Source organism: Electrona antarctica (assembly GCF_951216825.1).
Source record: "Electrona antarctica genome assembly, chromosome: 13".
Classification (NCBI taxonomy): domain Eukaryota; kingdom Metazoa; phylum Chordata; class Actinopteri; order Myctophiformes; family Myctophidae; genus Electrona; species Electrona antarctica.
In genome coordinates this window covers 40,463,108-40,487,249 of record NC_136794.1, presented here as the reverse complement: position 1 = coordinate 40,487,249, position 24,142 = coordinate 40,463,108, and the positions used below count along the sequence as shown (strand labels likewise).

Genomic DNA, 24,142 nt, shown 5'->3' with positions numbered 1-24,142 from the left:
GGCAGGCAGCAAGATGTCTTCCCACTGATAGCGTCTAATCAGCAACTGTTAAACCACATACAGTAGCCTTAGCCTAGTGTAAACCCAGAGTCTTACCGCTATAGCTGGGTAAGCTATAGCTAGACAAAGCAAGAGCTATACTAAACCAAAAGCTGTACTTTTGGTTTTGCTGCCTGTAATGCTAATCGATATGTTATTGATGACTGACATGATATGATTTATTTATCAAGTATTGTTATTCAATTTGCGCACACACACTTCAGAACAAGGCTGATGTAATCTCTTTTTGAGTTCATAAATTAGCCTACAAACTGAAACAATCCCTGGTGCAGCAGCCTATATGGGCAGAAACTCATTGAAGTGTTTTGTTTACTCCTTAGCTGTTGTTTAGTTCACTGATTATACTGTTTTGTTAAAATAATCCCATCCTATTCTGGGCTTTACTGCGTGTGAAGTGGGGTATTGCAGATTCTTCATTATACTCAAACTATTTTTTAGGTCAAGGACGTTCAGGTTTATTTGTCATATGTATAAAATACAATGTATAAAATATATGTCAGTCATCTCCAAAGCCATGTCAGTCATCTCCAAAGCCATGTCAGTCATCTCCAAAGCCATGTCAGTCATCTCCAAAGCCATGTCAGTCATCTCCAAAGCCATGTCAGTCATCTCCAAAGCCATGTCAGTCATCTCCAATGCCATGTCAGTCATCTCCAAAGCCATGTCAGTCATCTCCAAAGCCATGTCAGTCATCTCCAAAGCCATGTCAGTCATCTCCAAAGCCATGTCAGTCATCTCCAAAGCCATGTCAGTCATCTCCAAAGCCATGTCAGTCATCTCCAATGCCATGTCAGTCATCTCCAAAGCCATGTCAGTCATCTCCAAAGCCATGTCAGTCATCTCCAAAGCCATGTCAGTCATCTCCAAAGCCATGTCAGTCATCTCCAAAGCCATGTCAGTCATCTCCAAAGCCATGTCAGTCATCTCCAAAGCCATGTCAGTCATCTCCAAAGCCATGTCAGTCATCTCCAAAGCCATGTCAGTCATCTCCAATGCCATGTCAGTCATCTCCAAAGCCATGTCAGTCATCTCCAAAGCCATGTCAGTCATCTCCAAAGCCATGTCAGTCATCTCCAAAGCCATGTCAGTCATCTCCAAAGCCATGTCAGTCATCTCCAAAGCCATGTCAGTCATCTCCAAAGCCATGTCAGTCATCTCCAAAGCCATGTCAGTCATCTCCAAAGCCATGTCAGTCATCTCCAAAGCCATGTCAGTCATCTCCAATGTCATGTCAGTCATCTCCAAAGCCATGTCAGTCATCTCCAAAGCCATGTCAGTCATCTCCAAAGCCATGTCAGTCATCTCCAAAGCCATGTCAGTCATCTCCAAAGCCATGTCAGTCATCTCCAAAGCCATGTCAGTCATCTCCAAAGCCATGTCAGTCATCTCCAATGTCGGCGGGATGTGAAAATAATCAAACAAGTTCAGTTTGGAGGGAAATCCAACATTACATACAGCATAATGAGTAGGTGTTGTGAGCCACGTTTGGCCACGTAATGGAAACAAGGCAATGGACTCCTCCAACAAAGTATTCTGAGCTAAACCTCCACTTACTGTCCTGCTTCAAAATATGCCTCAAATCCATTGACTACAACCACAAAGCATCTTAAAAATAATACCAAAAACCCTAATGGCAGCTACTACATTACATTACATTACAGTCATTTAGCAGACGCTTTTATCCAAAGCGACTTACAATAAGTGTATTCAACATAGGTAGGGAACAAAAACTACTAATCACCAGAAGTCTTTAGTGCATTTTCTGCAAAAACAAGCAACCAAGAGTATACCTAGCGCTAAGGTAAAAGTGCAATATATCAGCTACCTATTTCCTTAAACAGATGAGACAAAATAGCTAAATCAAATGAGCATGAGCTAAAACAATTAAGTGTATCGACTAAACAAGATCCAATAAACAATACAACAATAGAAAACAAGCGTTCGTACAACTAGTTAACAACAAGTAGGTCAGGCAGAGAGGAAGGGTAGTGTTTCCTGAAGAGGAACAGGCTAATGCTAGGACGCCACTGAGCTAAGAAACCGCACTAAGCAATCCCAGTGACTCATTTAATGACCATAATGTAACTGGGTAACGCTAAGTTCCATTCTGTATGCACAATGTAGCTTGTTGCTCAAGTAGGCAATGTTAAGCTCTACTACTGACGTCAACCTAATTGCAGATGAAACCTCATAATACATATTGAAATCCCGGTCTTTCACTTCTGCCTGATCTATTGGAGCTATTGTCCAAATGCAAGTCATTATCATGTAGTACTGGGTGCGTGTTGTTATTAACCACCACAGCATGTTGTACAGTTGGAGGCCATCGATATTGTCCTTTTCTTTTTGCGGAGGTTTGCGTGATCTGCGCAAAAGGACAGTTAACCCATTTTGGGGCGGGAACCCCTTTTGGTGTTTTAAACATTATGTTATAATTTAGCTATTGGAAAATAGCAGACCTACAAGCTCATAGCGCGCCACCGAGTGGCGCGCTACGAGCTTGTAGGTCTGCTATTTTTGAAAAATAGTGAAAATATTTATTTCAGAAAACTGGAGGATTTAGAAGGATTTTTTTGAAATTTTGAGGTCAGGCCTAAATGGGTCAAATGATAAGGGACAATATCGGTGGCACCCAACTGTACATACAGTAGGCTACAAGGCTTTCTCCCAACAGCGACGGTATTCTCCTGAATCTCAATTGTGGGGTAATTTTGAGGGGCATTCACAGGAAATAGCCAGTGTCACCCACAGATTGAATCCTACCTCCTGTCGCCCACCCTTCTCAGCTTTTTGATGGTCTGCATGAAGGAAAACACAAAGAGAAATGGACAGGGCACTCTCTTTTGAAAATAGCTTGTGCATTGAATTCTTCACCAAACAAAACGACGTTGCTCTATTTGTGTTAGGCCTCATTTCTGCTTAGTTGTGCATCGCCAGTGTCACCACAAATAGATGATCTACAAGCTCACAATGTGTTGCAGCGCGACCCGCTGTGAGCTTGTAGTGTAGTTGTGCGACACCAGCATGCAACTAAGTATTATCAGTGCCAGCTTTACACTGGCAGTAGCCAAAGTCTGTGTGCAGTGAGCTGTCACCAACCATAACAACATGTAGCGTGTGTGTGTGTGTGTGTGTGTGTGTGTGTGTGTGTGTGTGTGTGTGTGTGTGTGTGTGTGTGTGTGTGTGTGTGTGTGTGTGTGTGTGTGCGTGTGCCTGGTTCAGTTTATCAGTATTGTCTGCCTTGATGTTATTCATAACAAGTACTGACAGCTTTATAGTAGCATGGCTGGCGTACAGTATAAAGCAGCCGCTACAGCCCACCTGCTACACGTGGTTGTGTGTGTGTCCATGAACTGTCCACGTGTGTGTTTGTGTGCACGCGCGTGGGTGCATGTGTGGTTCAGACAACCATAATTAAAAGCACAGCTGTTTGTGGATAAGCTGGTTAACGGAAGCTTTAGAGGCAAAGACCAGAGCCAGACAACACAGCTTTACCCCTCGTCACCTATAGCTCACCCCCTCTCTCTCCATCCCTCTTATGTCTCCTCTTCTCTCTCTCCTCATTTCTGTTCTGTTCTTTCACTCTACTCCGTTCGCTGCTCTACGTCAGGCTAACCTCAGTATCTCATCTCATGAGGAGAAAAAAAAAGCCTGGAAAAGAACTACAGACGAAAATGTCTATAGGCCGGGATATCCGTTCTGTGTACTTCACCTGGAAGCTGTCTTTTTTGGATCAATCACAGCACGGTATTCATGACCCGGGAATGTAAACATAATGTGCACAGCATTAGTGTGACTTACTTTAGGGCGTTGGGGTGGAATTAACTATACTTTGCTGCGCTTAGACACTTTCGGTAGCAGTACTTAGTACTCCAGCCTAGGTTCAGGCCATGACCAGAAGTAAGTGGATCATTCCCCAAAGCCCAGCTTATCAAACCATACTTCTGTGTCTAGCATGCCTTGATTAAGCCTCATTTTTACCTCGTCCAACAACAGACAAACACCTTTGTGGCCTGACGGTTGCACTACACTAGAGGAAAGATCAGGGGTTCATTCAAATCATTAAGGCTCATCCTCCAGGGTGCAAAGATGTACTCGACAAGTTTCTAATCTGTTCATTCCATTTTTTTATGACTTGTGTGCAAGTGGACATTTAGGTCGCACTAGAGGAAAGGTCATGGGGTCACGGAGATAAGTAGGGTCAGGGCGCATCCTTCATGGAGCATGAGGGTGCATAGTGAATTCCATGGACTGATAGACTGACATCAGCCATCTTTAGAACCTGCGTTACCTGCCACAAGTGGAACTAAATGTTTTTCAATTGAAAATACTGTATTACATTTTTAATTTACATTTTAAGTATGTATTGGGATATGTATTGCATTTTCACTATTTTAGAAAATCAATTATAGTATTAAAATGGATTATTATTCATAATCGATTAGTTCCATTAATTTTTGTACCCTAATATGAATCAATAATCATGGGTTTGCATCCGTTTCTGACCGGTGTTGCATGTCCCTCTGCCCTGTCCTTCCAGTCGCTCTCCGCTGCACTTTGTGCAATAAAGCAGAAAAGAGAAGAAATTAAAAAAAGCAAAGAAAAGCTGAAAGGATAAAAAGAAGGAAAATACCGGTAATTTACTAGAAACAGGCTTGCGACCCATTTCCAGAGATGACCCGTGGCTTATGAAACGCTGCCCTAGTAATGTTCCAGCGCTAACCTGTACCGGTCTCTGTGGTCCCGCTACGCTCCCGCCACTCCTCTGACAACGTGTCACAATGAATCAGCCCTTGTGTCTCCGTTACTCTCTCTCCTGTCTTCTCCTCTCCTCCCTCCTCCTCTCCTCTCCTCTCCTCACAGTCCCCAGTCACTCCATCATCTCTCCTCTCCTCTCCTCTCCTCTCCTCTCCTCACAGTCCCCAGTCACTCCATCATCTCTCCTGTCTTCTCCTCTCCTCCCTCCTCCTCTCCTCTCCTCTCCTCTCCTCACAGTCCCCAGTCACTCCATCATCTCTCCTGTCTTCTCCTCTCCTGTCTTCTCCTCTCCTCTCCTCTCCTCTCTCACAGTCCCCAGTCACTCCATCATCTCTCCTGTCTTCTCCTCTCCTCCTCTCCTCTCCTCTCCTCTCCTCTCCTCTCCTCTCCTCTCCTCTCCTCTCCTCTCCTCTCCTCTCCTCTCCTCTCCTCTCCTCTCCTCACAGTCCCCAGTCACTCCATCATCTCTCCTGTCTTCTCCTCTCCTCCCTCCTCCTCTCCTCTCCTCTCCTCTCTCACAATCCCCAGTCACTCCATCATCTCTCCTGTCTTCTCCTCTCCTCCCTCCTCCTCTCCTCTCCTCTCCTCTCTCACAGTCCCCAGTCACTCCATCATCTCTCCTGTCTTCTCCCTCCTCCTCTCCTCTCCTCTCCTCTCCTCTCCTCTCCTCTCCTCTCCTCTCCTCTCCTCTCTCACAGTCCCCAGTCACTCCATCATCTCTCCTGTCTTCTCCCTCCTCTCCTCTCCTCTCCTCTCCTCTCCTCTCCTCTCCTCTCCTCTCCTCTCCTCTCCTCTCCTCTCCTCTCCTCTCCTCTCCTCTCCTCTCCTCTCCTCTCCTCTCCTCTCCTCTCCTCTCCTCTCCTCTCTCACAGTCCCCAGTCACTCCATCATCTCTCCTGTCTTCTCCTCTCCTCCCTCCTCCTCTCCTCTCCTCTCTCACAGTCCCCAGTCACTCCATCATCTCTCCTGTCTTCTCCACTCCTCCCTCCTCCTCTCCTCTCCTCTCCTCTCTCACAGTCCCCAGTCACTCCATCATTGTGATGTCTTGTTAAGCTTGAGCTACACTTGGTTGCGTGACACCGCTACAGATCTAAGTACACACAACCACGGCCAGTGACGTCATCTCTGTGGGGGCTGCGGGGCTCGAGCCCCCATGAAGAATTTGTAACACCTCTTTTGTCCTGACTCCTAACTGTCCGGGGGTGGGGGGTTGGTTTGTGTGTGGGGGGGTGGACGTTGCCCGTCCTCGTTTTCTCGCAGTTCAGGCATTCAAATGCTAATCTGGTGGCTTTTAATTGTTTTAACCTGCCAGGTAGGGTATACAAGTTGCATACAGTACTTTACCCTGCTGCTCACTTGTTCACAATGAAACCACAAGGAGAGATTTCCCCGCAATTATAAGAACTCTTCGTGTCTGACCACGGCCCACTGGTGTTCATCACTCAATCATTCACCTTCTATTTACAACATATCTGCAATCTGGATCTTATTTTAATGAATAAACATTATTGAACCCATCTATATGTATGTTGTATGGGTTGGCTCAGTGGCTCAGGAGGTAGAGTGTCTGGAAATCTTGGAAATCAGAATGTTCCAGTTTCGATCTTCGATGCTCTTCCTGGCTCCACTGGCTTCGTGCCAAAGTGTCCTTGAGCAAGACACTGAACCCCGGGCCCTAACTGAGCAAGACACTGAACCCCGGGCCCTAACTGAGCAAGACACTGAACCCCGGGCCCTAACTGAGCAAGACACTGAACCCCGGGCCCTAACTGAGCAAGACACTGAACCCTGGGCCCTAACTGAGCAAGACACTGAACCCCGGGCCCTAACTGAGCAAGACACTGAACCCCGGGCCCTAACTGAGCAAGACACTGAACCCCGGGCCCTAACTGAGCAAGACACTGAACCCCGGGCCCTAACTGAGCAAGACACTGAACCCCAGGCCCTAACTGAGCAAGACACTGAACCCCGGGCCCTAACTGAGCAAGACACTGAACCCTGGGCCCTAACTGAGCAAGACACTGAACCCCGGGCCCTAACTGAGCAAGACACTGAACCCCGGGCCCTAACTGAGCAAGACACTGAACCCCGGGCCCTAACTGAGCAAGACACTGAACCCCAGGCCCTAACTGAGCAAGACACTGAACCCCGGGCCCTAACTGAGCAAGACACTGAACCCCAGGCCCTAACTGAGCAAGACACTGAACCCCGGGCCCTAACTGAGCAAGACACTGAACCCCGGGCCCTAACTGAGCAAGACACTGAACCCCGGGCCCTAACTGAACAAGACACTGAACCCCGGGCCCTAACTGAACAAGACACTGAACCCCGGGCCCTAACTGAGCAAGACACTGAACCCCGGGCCCTAACCGAGCAAGACACTGAACCCCGGGCCCTAACCGAGCAAGACACTGAACCCCGGGCCCTAACCGAGCAAGACACTGAACCCCGGGCCCTAACTGAGCAAGACACTGAACCCCGGGCCCTAACTGAGCAAGACACTGAACCCCGGCCTTAACTGCTCCCGATGAGGAGACAAGACACTGAACTAGAGATGCAACCGATCCGATATTATATCGGGATCGGCCTCCGATCCAGCTTAATTAATGTATCGGAGATCGGATTTGACGCCACCGATACACGCTCCGATACAGGAGGGGGAAACGTGTTTAATGTTTACTACAGTCCGTTCTGCACAGACAGTGCAGTGAGCGAATCCAACCTCCAGTATGTACAGACTGCAAACAGAGACTATAGAAAAAAAGACCCACTAAGGTGCAATATGCAAGAGAATGGAATCACTTACAGACTTAACAGTATTAGAAGTATAAAGTTTACCCGTCGTCGCACGGATCAGTCAAGTCACTGCATGCGCAGTTGTGTGGTGGAGACTCGATCATCTCCACACCACAGCTGTGTTCTGACATTGTTGTTGATGATATTGCTCTTGTAATCCATTCTTCTGCTATATATTAACTGCACACACGTGCTGTTTAGCGCTATGTGATTCAATCTTTGTAACTTTATTATTGCCATTGGAAATGCTGCTGTGACGATGATGAAGAATAAGCGCACGTCGTCGTCGTGGTTAAATCCGTCTTTATATAATTGGCTCAGTTATCAAACCATGACATTGTTGTCAGAACTCAGAAGCTCAAATATTGATTCAGATTGTAAGTTTAGTGCAATTCTTAAGACAAAGACAGAGTTTGCAAACTAAAGTTGCATAAACACAACACCAGCACCATAACAAACGTCCTGAGACCTGAGGTATTTTTTTTCTCCCCGAGTTCTGTCGGTAAGGCTCAAGGCTTGTTAGCCAGGCTATTTTGTCACATGATAGCGCAGCTGATTCCAGGCATCACATTAGGGGTAAAAGGTACCACTGTACATAGCAATAATAATAATTACTATTATTATTATTAATAGACCATAGTATTAATTAACAGGTTACATGCAGGCATCACTTTAGGGGTAAAAAGGTACCTTTGCACATAATAATAATAATAATTTAAAAAAAACATACTATTAATTAACAGGTTGCCATTTCCTTAAAGGACCACTTCACCACTTTTCAACATCTCTTCATATAATTGGTCCTCACTAATGTTCATGATTAAACACCACCATTTTTCCCTACTCAGTCTGTGTCTCATAGGAGGGCTTTGGGCAGTTCGGACACCCGTCCACCAGTGACATCATCATTAGGCAGATTATTTTTTAAACAAGATTTGTTTTAAAATATATTTAGATTTTTATTATCGTGAGAACGATGGCTTCAACTTTTGCATTGCAACTTTTCAGGAAAAGAAAGCCTGCCGTTTCTATTAGCTTGGATTCACCATCGATGATGTCACTGGTGGACGGGTGTCTGAACTGCCCACAGCCTTCCTATGAGACACAGACTGAGTAGGAAAAAATGGTGGTATTTTATCATGAACATTAGTGAGGACCAATTGTAGGAAGAGAAGTTGAAAAGTGGTGAAGTGGTCCTTTAAGGTTTACAGGTTAAACACTTCTTATTCGTTTTTTTAAACACTTAACCATAAACATCCCCTCTTTGAATTTAAATGTAAGGCATTTGTACATTATTTGCTATTTAGAGATATGCTGTGTATTACACCCTTGTGTAACATTACACAACAAACAATATTAATAGTATGACTGCTCTATTATTTGAAGCCTATTCTACAATTAAAAAAATCACACCCGTGTGAAGTGAGGGGCACTCTTATCATTGTACATCATCATGACGTAACATGTCTATTTGCTCAGACACTATGATGTAAATTCTCCATTCATTGTCAACAGGAATTTAATGTTTGTGTAAGACAAAAATCTACACTTAGCTGAATATAGGAGGGGCTTGCGCCCCTCAAAAATAAGGGGACTTCCCTCAAGTCAAACCACTCGTTAGTCAGACCCATGCTGCGGGTTACAAATCATCGTGGCTTGGGTTAGGTTAGGGTTTAGGATAGTGTTAATAATGGTCTGACTAAATTGAGATCTCTAACCAATGCCACGCTACCAAAAAAAATGTCATTTTGTATTACATTTTTTTGCTATGTAAAATATCGGATATCGGGAGTGTATCTGGAAATTTCAAAAATTAATATATCGGATCGGATCGGAATTGAAAAATCAGTATCGTTGCATCTCTACACTGAACCCCGGGCCCTAACTGCTCCAAGACACTGAACCCCGGGCCCTAACTGCTCCAAGACACTGAACCCCGGGCCCTAACTGAACCCCGGACACTGAACCCCGGGCCCTAACTGAACAAGACACTGAACCCCGGGCCCTAACTGAACAAGACACTGAACCCCGGGCCCTAACTGAACAAGACACTGAACCCCGGGCCCTAACTGAACAAGACACTGAACCCCGGGCCCTAACTGCTCCCGATGAGGTTGGTTGGTGCCATGACTGCCATCCATGGTTTCCTCTGCCATCGTACTATGGCATTCTATCTAACGCTATGATACAGTTATGATACGTAACACATTAACATAACTTTATGTGAATGTGTGTGTGTGTGTGTGTGTGTGTGTGTGAAAGGGTGTAAAATACATTCAAACGCATTTGGAAGAGTCCACAAAGACGCTATATAAAAAGCAGTCCACCATTGACCATAGAGTAGTCTATGTTAATACAATATATCTAGTACTGTACATCTGCAGTGGTTCCATGGAGAAATGTAGACCCTGGTGTCGGGTAGGACGCCTACTGGTCGATAAGTAGTACTGCCTGAGGCCATAAGTACTCAGGCATAAGTACCTTTTCAAACACACATGCACACACATTCCTCCAAGGAGGGAATAGGAATTTAATATAGCCAATCTACAAGGTCACAACGCATTGCAACACGATCTCGCAGAACTTGTAGATCAGCTATTTTGGGTCAAGGGACGCCGTCCCTCGAGGGAGCATAATTAGGCTTCATGTTGAACCTATCCCCCTGGCCCCGCGGTGTGGGAATCTATCCCCCGCGCCCCGCGGCGTGGGAATCTTTAGGTGAACGAGGAACAAAGACAGAGAGGGAGCAAAGGAGAGAGAACATAAAAACAGCCTGCAGAAAGAGAGAGAGAATCAACAAACATTAGAGAGAGAGAATTATGGGAAAGAGAGAGAGGAGGAGAGGAGAGGATGCAGGTTATCAGACTTCACAGTTCACACCCCGCCTCTAATTAGATGTAGTGACTTGGATAATTCCCATTATATTAATGAAAACGCTCCCCTGAAATATTTAAAGCCTTTAGCACGGGCGTGCGTCCCATGGCCACCGGGGACCGTCCCATGGCCACCGGGGACGCAGCAGGAGGGGGGGGGGGCGACATGTGCAAAACGCAACAATCGATCAATAATGCATCGTGGCCCACCGCATGTCACACCACACACACACACACACACACACACACACACACACACACACACACACACACACACACACACACACACACACACACACACACACACACACACACACACACACAGTGTCCCACTATACATTGTCTATGTGGCATAGGCAATTAACCACATTAATCCTGTCCTGGCAACCATATTTTGGCCACACGCAAAAAGCGAATAGTGGTCAACAAGCTCATAACTCGTCGCAATGCGTATATATTCGCTAGTTGTCATACGATGAAGTAGATAGAGCTTAAGTGTTTAAACACACACGACACCCACATACTGTACACACTCATGCACACACACACACACACACACACACACACACACACACACACACACACACACACACACACACACACACACACACACACACACACACACACACACACACACACACACACACACACACACCTATCGTCGCGCACACACACGTGCACGCACAGCGAAATGTATGGGGAATCAATATTTCTTCTAAAGGATTCTCAATGAAGATTCACACACCTAGGGGCAGTTTAGTGTTTGGGGAATGGTCTCTTTTGCCTTTCCATCCCATCCCCCTTTTCTTCCATGAATGCAGTGTTCACTCTGCTCGGTGAAAACACTCAACAGGAGGGAGATTCCCTCGCTTTGTTTTTGTTATTGCCGGCTTGGAGTGCATAACAGAGTGCAAAAGGCATTTCCAGCTCCACATTCAAACATACATATTATGAAATTATGAATATACAATATGCTGATAACTACAGTATGTAGCCTAGGGTGCAGTACTTAGTTTAGACAGTTTTTGGTTGTAACAAATGGTCATCCATTAGTTGTTCATCTACTTCATGTCTCTATTGGTCATACCTTTCAAAGAGCCATAACGTAGGCTACCATTCATATTCCACCTTATGTTCTCCCTTCCCAACAATAAGATTATATGGAATATATAAATACAAGGCTAAACTAATAATAATCTTGTCCAGCATCCCCTTTGATGAATCAGACCGTCCACTAGTTGTTCATCCACATTCCTACGCTGGTTACCCGCATGACAGACATCGCCCTGTGTACAAGAGACCCCCTTTGAAGAACAAGAGAGCAGCGAATACCAGGGCGCACGCACACACACACACACACACACACACACACACACACACACACACACACACACACACACACACACACACACACACACACACACACACACACACACACACACACACACACACACACACACACACACACACACACACACACACACACACACCATTAAAACATGGCCTTGGGAAGGGTTAGGGTCTTGGACCAAATTCACATCTCTAATGGCCTGCCTGAGGCTAATAGTCTAGCCTCTGTATTCCCTTTTCCAAGTCAACAGAAGACCTCATTGGCTCCCTAACTAACACACAGACTATTTTAAAGCTCCTGTGGGTTTACTTGCCTCACCTGCACAACTGCTCAGTGCTCAGCTTCATATAATCCCCTGTTCCGTTTCTTTTGTGTGAAATAAATAAGCAACAGGCTAGTGGAGGTTAGCTGGCTGACTGCTTACACAGACAGGCTAGTGGAGGCTAGCTGGCTGACTGCTTACACAGACAGGCTAGTGGAGGCTAGCTGGCTGACTGCTTACACAGACAGGCTAGTGGAGGCTAGCTGGCTGACTGCTTACACAGACAGGCTAGTGGAGGCTAGCTGGCTGACTGCTTACACAGACAGGCTAGTGGAGGCTAGCTGGCTGACTGCTTACACAGACAGGCTAGTGGAGGCTAGCTGGCTGACTGCTTACACAGACAGGCTAGTGGAGGCTAGCTGGCTGACTGCTTACACAAACAGACTAGGTAAAATGCTCATCAAGTGTGACTGACTGTGCCTGAAGGACCCACTTAGCATCACCCGTTTAATCCAAAGTGACTTTAAAAGCAACAACACTCACAGAGCTAATGCTATCTCGCTCGACTCGCTGTGATGAAATGCAATCAAAGGGATAATTGTCCAAATGTCAGCGGCAATATGAAGCCATTGCAGCCGGAGTGGATGTCCTGGGGTGGGGTGGGGGGGGGGCATCCTCTGTGTGCGTGCTATTGTACACACAAAGAGGTTTTCATTCTTGTTTTTTCTTCCTTCTCTAAATGATCTTTCCTTTACTGTTTTTTGTTGTATTTCTTTCCTCAGTATTTCTTCACGCCCCATCACTGACTCTCCGTCTCCCAGCTCCCTCCGTCCCTCCACCAATCTCTATAGTCATGTGATCAACACAAATCTGTCCAATTTTCCATATTCCATCCAGATTGGCTAAGATTGGCTTCCAAAGTTTGCAGGATTGGTTGCAAAATCCACTGCATTGTCCTTATGTTGCCCTGTTTATGTACTGTTGTTGCTTTTTTTCCTGATATTTTAGTATTTCTTTGTGTACAGCACTTTGTTTCAACCTTGTTGTATAAAAATGTGCTTTAGAAAAAAGAAAAAAAAAAAGAATACATAAATAAAATTGTTTGTTGAACTCCCTCTGGTGTTGTGGGTGTGGACTTTGTTGAACAAAGATGAACAACGGGTAAAAAAAGAGTAACATATGTACATGTGTCCATCTCTCTATGTGTCTCTCTTCCTCTTTGTGTGTGGTGTCTTTACTGCATGTATTACTCTCCCTCTCCCCTTCATTTCATCCTCTGCATGCACGCACACGCACGCACACGCACGCACGCACGCGACTGTGGCTCAAGAGGTAGAGCAGGTCGTCCAATGATCCATGGGTCGGCGGTTCGAATCCCGGCTCCTCCTGGCTACATGTCGAAGTGTCCTTGGGCAAGACACTGAACCCCAAATTGCTCCCGATGTGCTGGTTGGTACCTTGCATGGCTTCCGCCGCAATCGGTGTATGAATGGGTGAATGTAATGCACAATCTATGTAAAGCGCCTTGGATAAAGGCGCTATATAAATGCACCATTTACGCACGGAATGTGGATGAACAACTAGTGGACGGTCTCATTCATCAAAGGGGATGTTGGACAAGATTATTATTAGTTTAGCCTTGTTGTTGTATTTATATATTCCATATAATCGTATTGTTGGGAAGGGAGAACATAAGATGGAATATGAATGGTAGCCTACGTTATGGCTCTTTGAAAGGTATGACCAATAGAGACATGAAGTAGATGAACAACTAATGGATGACCATTTGTTACGTAGGCTACGGGGTGCATACTTAGTTTAGACTAGTCATTGGTTAGACATGGGTTAAGGTTAGGTTTAGGTGTGTTGCCCCGTGGGAGGTTGGGTCTATATTCCTAATTTCATAATATGTATGTTTGAATGTGGAGCTGGAAATGCCTTTTGCACTCTGTTATGCACACCAAGCCGGCAAAACAACAACAAAGGGAGAGAATCTCCCTCCTGTTGAGTGTTTTCACCGAGCAGAGTATGAACACTGCATGAATGGAAGAAAAGGGGGATGGGATGGAAAGGCAAAAGAGACCATTCCCCAAACACCAAACTGCCCCTAGGTGTGTGAATCTTAAGTATTGATTCCCCATACATTTCTCTGTGCGTGCACGTGTGTGTGTGTGTGTGTGTGTGTGTGTGTGTGTGTGTGTGTGTGTGTGTGTGTGCATGAGTTTGTACAGTATGTGGGTGTCAGTGTGTGTTTAAACACTTAAGCTCTATCTATTTCGTCGTATGGCAACTAGCGAATAACCGTGCGTTGTGAGCGCACGCACACGCACACGCACACACACACACACACACACACACACACACACACACACACACACACACACACACACACACACACACACACACACACACCTCTATACTTTATTTTCCATCACATGATCACATGTCCCTTGCCTCTTTCCCTGTGGCCTAATTGGGCCCCACACTGGTAGCAGAGATTGCAGAGCACCAAGCTGTCTGTCTAGCCTGGACATACTGGTAGCAGAGATTGCAGAGCACCAAGCTGTAATAATAATAATAATAATAATAATAACTAGAAAAAGTGCCCCTCGGGGCACAGGTCTCCACCAGGGCAGTTCAGGTTGTGGCCTCCTGGTGGCGCTATAATAAGCCAATGTGAAAAGGGTGCCATTTCTTCTTACGCCTTTGATGGCAATTGGATGATTTGAGGCATTTTGTTCCAAAAATGTGTTTTGCAAAAATCCACCTGTTGGTGGTGCTATAACAAGCACAGGAACGTCTGTGAAAGAGTTCACGTAAATTGCACGCTACGTTCATGATTTGAGGCTCTTTGTTCAAAACGGGCCAATCCTGTAAACTTTGAAAGCCAATGTTATAGCCAATCAGGATGGAATATGAAATATCGGACAGATCTGTGTTGAGCACATGACTATAGAGATAGTGTGTAACGATTTGCAGGATTTTTGGACAAAATATGGACGGGTAATATCAAAAAATGTGTTTTACAAAAGTCGTCCTCCTGGTGGCGCTATAACAGGGCATTCTGGAAAGTTTGGGGCAGATGTTCATCGTTGTTATCTAGGGAGTGTGTGTGCAAAGTTTGGCATCGACCGGGTTAACGGTGCAATGTGTTAAATCGCTCTATAGTCTCTGTATGTCTCTCTCTCTCTCTGTATCTCTCTGGGTGTGTGTGTGTGTGTGTGTGTGTGTGTGTGCACACACGTGCGTGCGTGTTTACACTACACAAGAAGGTCAATAAATAATATAGAATTTGCCTGGGCATTTTGAGCCCCCATTGTGTACTGTGGGCCCAAAAGGTTTGACAACCACAGCTATAGACAAGGCAACCAGCCTGTGGATTGCAGTATTCATTGAATCTTGATGGTAGAATTCTATTCTACAATAATACAATGACACAGTAAACTGCGATCCCTGGAGTACTTTTGAAATCTGCCAAACATAAAGGAGGCATTGTTGAGCGAACTCTGAGCCGTGAACTGTACCTGTCCTAGCTAATCTGATGCTCTGAGCCTGTGAACAATGGGTGCGGTTCTACGTTGCTGACATGCGTTTGCTCCACATATTGTTTGTGAAACGTCATCAATTGTACCCAGGTATTCAGCCCTGGCTGGCTGACAATCCCCGGAGATGAAGAGCTAGCCCCAACCCTGGGGGCTATGAATTAACCGATTGAACCCTAGTCTCTCAACACAGACTGGGTCGCTGTTTTCCCGTTATTTGCCGATGGGATTCTCAGATTGCTTGAACCCTAATGTCGGCCTTAAAATAAAATAAAATTAGTTTCATTCAGTGTTATTATTATTATTATTATTACTATTATTACAACATATGCTGCTGCCTGAAGGAAGCTGAACAATGTACAGGACTTGTACACAAGACCCATTGAACCTTGAACCAAGAGATTCGGTAAATGGTGGTACTGTACATGGTGAATTTAATTTATCCATGGCGCTATAGACTAATCCACAGGGTGCTGCTCTGTAGTTGCACTCTCATTATTGCCACTTGACACCACAGTTATGATTGATTCTGTGGATTTGTCTATAGACTGACCCATTCATACACCGACGGCACTTTGACACTAACAGGGATTGAACTGGGAACCTTCAGATTCTCAAACGGCTGCTATACATGTACAGTTGGAGGCCATCGATATTGTCCTTTTCTTTTTGCTGAGGTTTGCGTGATCTGCCCAAAAGGACAGTTAACCCATTTTGGGCGGGAACCCCTTTTGGTGTTTTAAACATTATGTTATAATTTAGCTATTGAAAAATAGCAGATCTACAAGCTCATAGCGCGCCACCGAGTGGCGCGCTACGAGCTTGTAGGTCTGCTATTTTTGAAAAATCGTGAAAATATTTATTTCAGAAAACTGGAGGATTTAGAAGGATTTTTTAAAATGTTGAGGTCAGGCCTAAATGGGTCAAATGATAAGGGACAATATCGGTGGCACCCAACTGTACATCCTGACCCACTGTCGCTCCAAGGTGGATAGGCAGGGTGGCAAAAAACATTTAGATGTCCAGTTTGACGCGATCGTCTATGCCATAGACGATAGACTGTGTATGCACGCACATGGCTTGGCAAGCCATGTGCGTGCATACACAGTGCATGTGTTGAAATTTCGAAACTGTGTAAATCAAATGAGCCTGAAATATTTTCTTTTCTTTTTAACAATAAATAGGGCCACTCTCTATCTCATAAATCTGCCTCGATGATCACAATAAATGCTCAATGCTCACTGCCAAAACTTTGTGTGAGAAATATGAATATGAATCCAACATATTATTAGCAAAGATAATTTGTAAACAAACAAAACATTTTAATGTATGCAACACTTGATGATAGTGCTGTCAAATGAATCTGTGAGCTGCAGCAAACCACAGTCACTAAAAGAAAAACATGTGAAAGTGTCACTTTCAAATCTCTTCAACAGTATACAGCCATTGATGAGACAATCAGCTCAATATGGTGAGCTAGCTTTGAAAACCTCGTCTCAAGATATATGGAAGCTAGCTTTTTCACAAAAAAGTTATATTCAATATTGTGTCCCTGCTTTATCTCCCGCTCAGTTAAAGGGTACCTCCTTTGCCTGAAACAAGTTGAAGACCACCCTGCTTTAAGCTACTTCCAGGCTGGTAAAAGCTCACCGGTTTGGGCATCTTCCTCCTCTCTCCGCCCAGTCCCCGCTGGCGAGAAACCAAAAAGAAGTCGTCGTCCGTCTCGCCGCCTCCCACCTGGGCTCCAGAGCCTGACAACACAAACACACACACTGACGTCAGCAAACAAACACAACCAAGACTAGATGAGACAGAGAGAGAGTGAGAGACAGAGACAGAGCGAGAGACAGAGAGAGAGAGAGAGTGAGAGACAGAGACAGAGCGAGAGACAGAGAGAGAGAGAGAGTGAGTGAGAGACGTGAGGAAAAAGTTAAAGTGACAGAGAAAGAAGGGAGTGAGAAAGATAAATAAACGTAAACAAACAAGCAAATAAACTGCAGAGCTAATTAAAAGGGTCAGTTTAAACACATTATTGAAAGGTTAACACTCCTCCCTGCCTTCCCTGTCAGCCTTCTCTCCTCTGGATTCATTTCAAAGGGTTTAATAAAGTCTGGATGGATGAATGGATGGATGGATGGATGGGGCACAGAGACTTGGAATCAGTGTGATAGCGACACATTGTGAGTTTGTAGATCTCCTATTTTCTGTGCATTATCATCCAACAGAGATAAAAAATAAAATAAAATATGAATTAAGCACGAGGCATGGAGAACTGAACTTATATATACCTAAAATATTAAGGAACAATCATTTGAAACTATTGTTAGTGCTTTCATTGTGCTGTGTAATAAATCTGTTATTATCATTATACTAGTCATAACTTTGACCTGACAAACAAATTATTATCATTCTGATTAAATCTGCATGAAACCAGGAGAAACTTATTTTTACACAGTCACTCACTCACACAGAAATGCTACTCCAGCTCCTGTCAACAGCTTCAATTGTGTTTCAGCGGTGCATTTAGACTGCAGATGAAATGAAAATGACAGGAGTGTGTTTTGATTTGAACCAGCAACATCTACAGTACTTACTAACCAAAAACACAAGATGATTTCCAGCTTCTCTAAACCCAACAGAAAATATAGCAAACAGCGCAGCGGGAACAAGGAATTACAGAGGGAGAGGGTGTGTGTCGGGTAGATAAATAATATGCTTATTTGTTGTCACAATAACCCTAATAATTTGGAGTCCAACTAGAGTCCACGGATTATTGACACGCCATGCCAATTCCACTGGACCCCATTCAAAACTGTGGCTGGCAAGGACGATGTGGTACGAATGAGCATGAATGTTTATAATCTAAAACCTTCCTCTAATACATGGAAAAAGGAGGCGTTTAATACGCTCAAACATTTGAAACCCCCTTTGCGCTGTGCAGTGTTTTTAGTTGAGATGAGGCGAGCTCAGCTCTTCCCTGCAGTACTCAGTCTGCAGTCTGAGAACACAATAGAAGACAGATAAAGGAGCAACGGTTGTCCTGCCTCTGCCTGATGCGGCTGCAAAATCCTGAATGTTAATTTAACTCTCTTTGAGTGTAAAAACAAGTCAAATCACATCTATGAGGTCCAGCGTCAACACTGTACACTAGACTAGAGTACAGTAAAGGGTAGAGAACCACTGCTGCAGACCATAGCCCCCCCCCCCCCCCCCCCCCCCCCCCCTCCGAACTCCTCTAGGTGCACTGCAGAAAACCCTGAGCTCAATCTCTGTTAAAACAAAGTTTATGGGTTTGAATACATAATATCTGTCTGTCTGTACATGGCTCTCCTGCAGTACTGGTGATCCTCTTGATTGAGTGGGAGCTGCTAGGGGTCCCTTTTTGGAAGGGTTTGTAGCCTAATACAGTTTCTTACGTTCTGGGTTTTTGTTTCCTAATTTGCTTTCAAGCTAAGTTTCATCTGTCTTTTTTGTGAGTTTAGTCTTCAGTGTTCTTGTTGGTCTGTTAGGCCTTCCTTCCACTGTAAATACTGCTGCATCGGGGAGAAATAAAACCCTCTAAATGGTATTGCTGGATTCTGTCACTTTTTGGAGCCTTGGCCACTCGGCCAACTTTACAGACGGACAAGCCAAATGAGAGAGAGAGATAAGATAGAGCAGGAGAGAGAGAGAGAGAGAGATAATCAGTCCATGGGGAGAACTTTAAGCTATTCTTGGTCCACATAGCTGCGGTATGGAGATAGGGATTGGTCCACATTGCTGCGGTATGGAGATAGGGATTCCTGGTGGTCAAATGGCTAATGGACTTAGGCTTAATCCTTTTTGAAAAACCAGAACTCACAAAGTCTCACAGATGACCCCATTAAAAGGTCACAGGAACTATTTAAGATTAAAAACATGCATATAAAACGGCATATAAGTCTCTCTCACACTGAAAATGAAAGTACGGTTGCCTTATTAAAAAATGATGATATTCATTTCAGAAATGTGATATATTGTACCATGTTCTTTACAGTATGCACTTTTTATTTGATTACTTTCTGATGTCTGTTATGTTTGTTTGTGTATGAGTTTAGAAATGGAAAATGGAGTGGGCAAAGCAATCTAATCAGTATTATAAAAGGCTGTCATTCCATGTACAGTATACCTAAATAACTATTACATATATGATGTGACTGAAATGACACCATATGCTGATGCCTAACTTCTAATAAAAATATCAATGAAAAAAAAATTATGATTTTACTGTAGCTCTCAATTATACTGGAGAAATTTGCTTTGTAGCTTGTCTATACAGCACTGTTTCAGCTAAGTGGAATGGTATAGGAGTTGTTTTGCCATAACTCAATTCACACATGTATTAATTGTGAAACAAAGATTGTGACATTACAACTGTGCAGTGAACAGCCAGGACTGAACCAAGGATTAAGGAAACGGATCATATCCATGTTGTTCAATCTCAGCCAGGCCAGGTGGATGAGATTGACATCCAAGAACGAAAAACAACAAACTCACAATCAAGTTATATTGGTCAATTAGGAAACACTGAAGCACTGAGAAAACATCTAGGGCAGTCCGCACACGCATCATAGAACACATGAGTGCCATCAGACGCAAAGACATCAAATCTCCTGTCGCAAGACATTTCATGGAAGCCGGTCACTCCATAGCAGATCTGTCGTACACAGTGAACAAATCAAGACATCTAGAAGAGGTGGTGATTTAGACACTAAACTCCTCCAAACTGAATCTAGATGGATTTATTATTTACAGTCTGTCAATCCAGGTGGCTTGAATGAAGATCTCTCCCTCCAGTGCTACCTATAAGGAAAAAGTTATTTTCAAAAAGTGATTGTATTAGTCTGTCAACATGTGATGTATGCAGTATTCTTGTTTCCTATATAACTGTGTGAATTTGTATATCTATTCTGTAATGTCCACGCCCCACCATCTGGTGATGTCATCAATTAGCAATCAGCAATTCTCAGCACCTGAGCTGTATTGTTTTGGAGCTCTTTAAGAGCAAGTTATGTGTCTGTGAAAATCATATAGCACTGACGAAGGTCCTAGGACCGAAACGTTTGCTTTTTAATTGCACTTTGAGCACGAGCACTTTATGAGCATGTTAAAATAAAGAAAGTCTCAGTTTAAGGAGTTTTACTTCTATTTTCTATACGGTGAGCGAGTCTTTTCCTGTCAAAGTTTAAATTAGGAAACAAACAGATTTAATAGGGGATCTCCTCACTCTATAAAACACACACACACACACACACACACACACACACACACACACACACACACACACACACACACACACACACACACACACACACACACACACACAGATAGACTGTGCACACGCACGCATTGCACACACATGGGTTTGAAGTTTGAACTGTATTAGGCTTGAGTGTGATGTTGTTAAACTGTATCCGGAACTTTCTAAATAGCACACAGGTTGTCCGCTGTTCAGAACCCCCGTCACCCCACACATCATAAAACCTTCCTCTAGTTCAGACTGCCTAACGATTGCTCGCTCGCTGTGTGTGTGTGACTCCACAGGGTCGCTCTGAGGAGGATGAAGCTTCCAGCTCACCATTCATGCAGAAACAAACTCTGTACCCTGGACATTTTCTGCCATCTCATCTTTCCCTCTACGTTTCTATTTTGCCTCCCTCTCTCTCTCTCTCTCTCTCTCTCTCAGTATCATTGTACAAGTCACAGCCAAACTCTCTACCTCTGTTTTATTGGGAGCCCTGAAATTAACAAGCGCTTTCTCTAGATCCTGTACACCCCTCCCCTTCGTCCTCCAGAACCCCCCCCCCCCCCACACACACTTTCACTGAGGGAGTGAAAGTGGTGCGGCTAATGAACACTGCAAGGCCAAATGGTGGGAGCCTTGGTTTCCCTGTGAATTTACAGTACAGCTGTAAACATTGGGCACATTTTGGCCACAAGCGTGTTTACAGCTGTAGGCCTGCTGGAAACATGTTTGTGGCCAAACAAAAACAAAGGTGGCCTATATCTCCTGCTGTTTTAAATACAGGAAGAGACAAATATACATGTAGATAGATTTTTGGGAATACAAAAAGTGAGGGGTGCTCTTATCATCATGCATCATCTCATACTGGCCAATCAGAATGCCTGTTGCCACAAATGTACGTCATATTCGGCGGACATTTGACAAAATGTCTCCTTTCATTGTCAATGGCAAAAAATTGACATTTTTTAAATGGTTTTTTTGCAGCTTTCGCGTTTATTTTATATTTTTTTATAGAGGGACAGACAGTAGGCTGACAGGAAATGGGGGAGAGAGATGGGGGAGTGACATGCAGTAAAGGCCGCCGGGATCGGGAGTCGAACCCACGGCACACTGCCAGACTCAGGCTACCGGCCAAGGTGCCTGGACCGCTGAGCCACGGCCCAGGCAGAATTGGCAGACATTTGACCTAACTTCTACTTTCACTGTCAATGGCAAATACTGAGAGGGGCTAGTGCTAGGGCTAGTGCCCCTCAAAAATAGCACCCATGCGAACTGAGCGGTGCAACTATACTTTGGGTCGTGCTCAGACATCAACTGCAGGGGTCAATTGGTCGTATTCAGACAGGGTCAATAGGTCGTACTCAGACAAACGGACATACACAGGGTAGATCTTGGCACCGCTCAAAAAGAGTACCTTAAGAAAGAGAGAGAGAGTTCCCGAGAGAGAGAGAGAGAGTTCCCGAGAGAGAGAGAGAGAGAGAGAGAGAGAGAGAGTTCCCGAGAGAGAGAGTTCCCGAGAGAGAGAGAGAGAGAGAGAGAGAGAGAGAGAGAGAGAGAGTTCCCGAGAGAGAGAGAGAGAGAGAGAGTTCCCGAGAGAGAGAGAGAGAGAGAGAGAGAGAGAGAGAGAGAGAGAGAGAGAGAGAGAGAGAGTTCCCGAGAGAGAGGGAGAAACCAGATAGCTGCTCTCTCTGACCCGGCTGTGACGTGGTTCATGATACCGTAGACTCGTAGAGCTCTCTCAGGTACAAACCAAACCAAAATCATTTATGCACACTGACATGGAGTACCATTTGACAACAACCAGGGTGGTAAAAAAATTACCACAAGGCACAAGTCAGCCACCAACTGGCGAATTTATTACCCTGCTTTGGCAGACCGCCAAGCTTCATTTGGGGGGTCTGTTTCCTTTAATAAATGTACTTGTCTGGTAAAATATCTAAGGTATAATGTGCCTTGGTGGTGTAGCCTCCAGCACTGGTGACCCGGTCATTTCTTATAGGCACCACTTGTGCTAAATGTGTAGCCTAATTTAGGCTGCCCTGTCCAGGACTGTAGTTGAATTCATTCCAAGTGTCCACATGGCAAAACCATATGGGTTGTTTGCCAAATATGTTTTTTGACTTGTCATTTACCTTTATGGATACGATTAAGCATTTTAAAAATGTTTCTAAATAGGCTATACACGTCTACATGTTTTAATAGTGTATATGCGCGGCGCACGGTGTGCAGTGCACATGTCTTATGGGGCGTGTAACGGACCCCGGAGCAAAATGGAGGAAACGCTTTTAATTTGAAAGACTGTCGGGAAACAGGAAGCTCGCTCGCTCACCTGAGCCAGACTGACAGATAAAAGACAGCCCAACATCAGAGAGGAAATGTTTGTTCCTCACCATGCTTCTCTCAAACAAAGAGGATTGAAAGCTAAGCCTAACCTCGTCAACAGGATGAAATGGAACACCAAAAGGATCAAGTGAGTGCAGAGAAATTAAATAACAAATCAAATGGAAATGGAACTTTCAGATTTTAATTTGTTGATTCATTGGTTTTAGTGACTCTCCTGGAGAATGACATGGTCGAGGGACATCATGAGTTAGCACCTAGCTGGAGAGGGAACAAGGTGAATGTCAATTTTTATGGTTTTGTTTGTGTGATATTGTTGTGGGATTTTATTGTTGTAGTTGGTGGTCTGCTTATGTGGTATTGTGGTTTGATATATATACCTTTTTAATTGGTTTATTTGTAAATTGTATTTGTTTATGTCTGCTTATATTGATTATGTGTGCCTTATATTGATTATACGTTTTGTGCTTTGTTTTTAGTTTTCACGTTGATTTAATAAAGAAACTTCACATCATCAGTCGGCCTTCAACCTCTTTATCCAGCCGGGTACGCTACAGTGAAAACTTGACCCAACATGGCCCCCCCACCTCCCCTGCAAGACAACTACATTGCCCCAGTCTCAGATTCTGAGGCCTGTACACCAGAAATCGGCCTACTCCACTCTGTCAGCCTGCATCACAGCAGTGGTTAGTGGTCTGATGGATGATCCCTTCAACACACAAACACAACAAATGCACAATTGAACATTACACACACCTCCAGAAACAAAATAAAGGTTCATACAGAGGAATGTGAACTGTGGACATTTACACATTTATTTTTGAAAAATGGTTTAAAGGGTTTTCAAGTGCCATGTGTCCATGCATATGAATTACGGTTGATAAGGTTTATGCAAGG

The 24,142-nt window shown here is 44.4% G+C and overlaps 1 protein-coding gene and 1 long non-coding RNA gene across 5 annotated transcripts in view; one reads left to right on the top strand and one right to left on the bottom strand.

Annotated features, from left to right (window-relative positions):
• LOC306934775 (radixin) overlaps window positions 1-24,142 on the bottom strand; it is an 80,318-nt gene that overhangs the window by 49,061 nt on the left and 7,115 nt on the right. For all 4 annotated transcript variants that reach the window (XM_079517548.1, XM_079517551.1, XM_079517550.1 and 1 more), the window contains exon 2: window positions 17,293-17,393. In XM_079517548.1, coding sequence (XP_079373674.1) covers window positions 17,293-17,304 — 12 coding nt within the window. In that variant the 5' untranslated portion in view covers window positions 17,305-17,393. The remainder of the gene's footprint in view (window positions 1-17,292; window positions 17,394-24,142) is intronic.
• On the top strand, window positions 23,274-23,955 carry LOC306935744. Its single transcript, XR_013791420.1, has 3 exons — window positions 23,274-23,375; window positions 23,455-23,522; window positions 23,725-23,955. It is a non-coding gene; the product is annotated as an uncharacterized lncRNA (long non-coding RNA).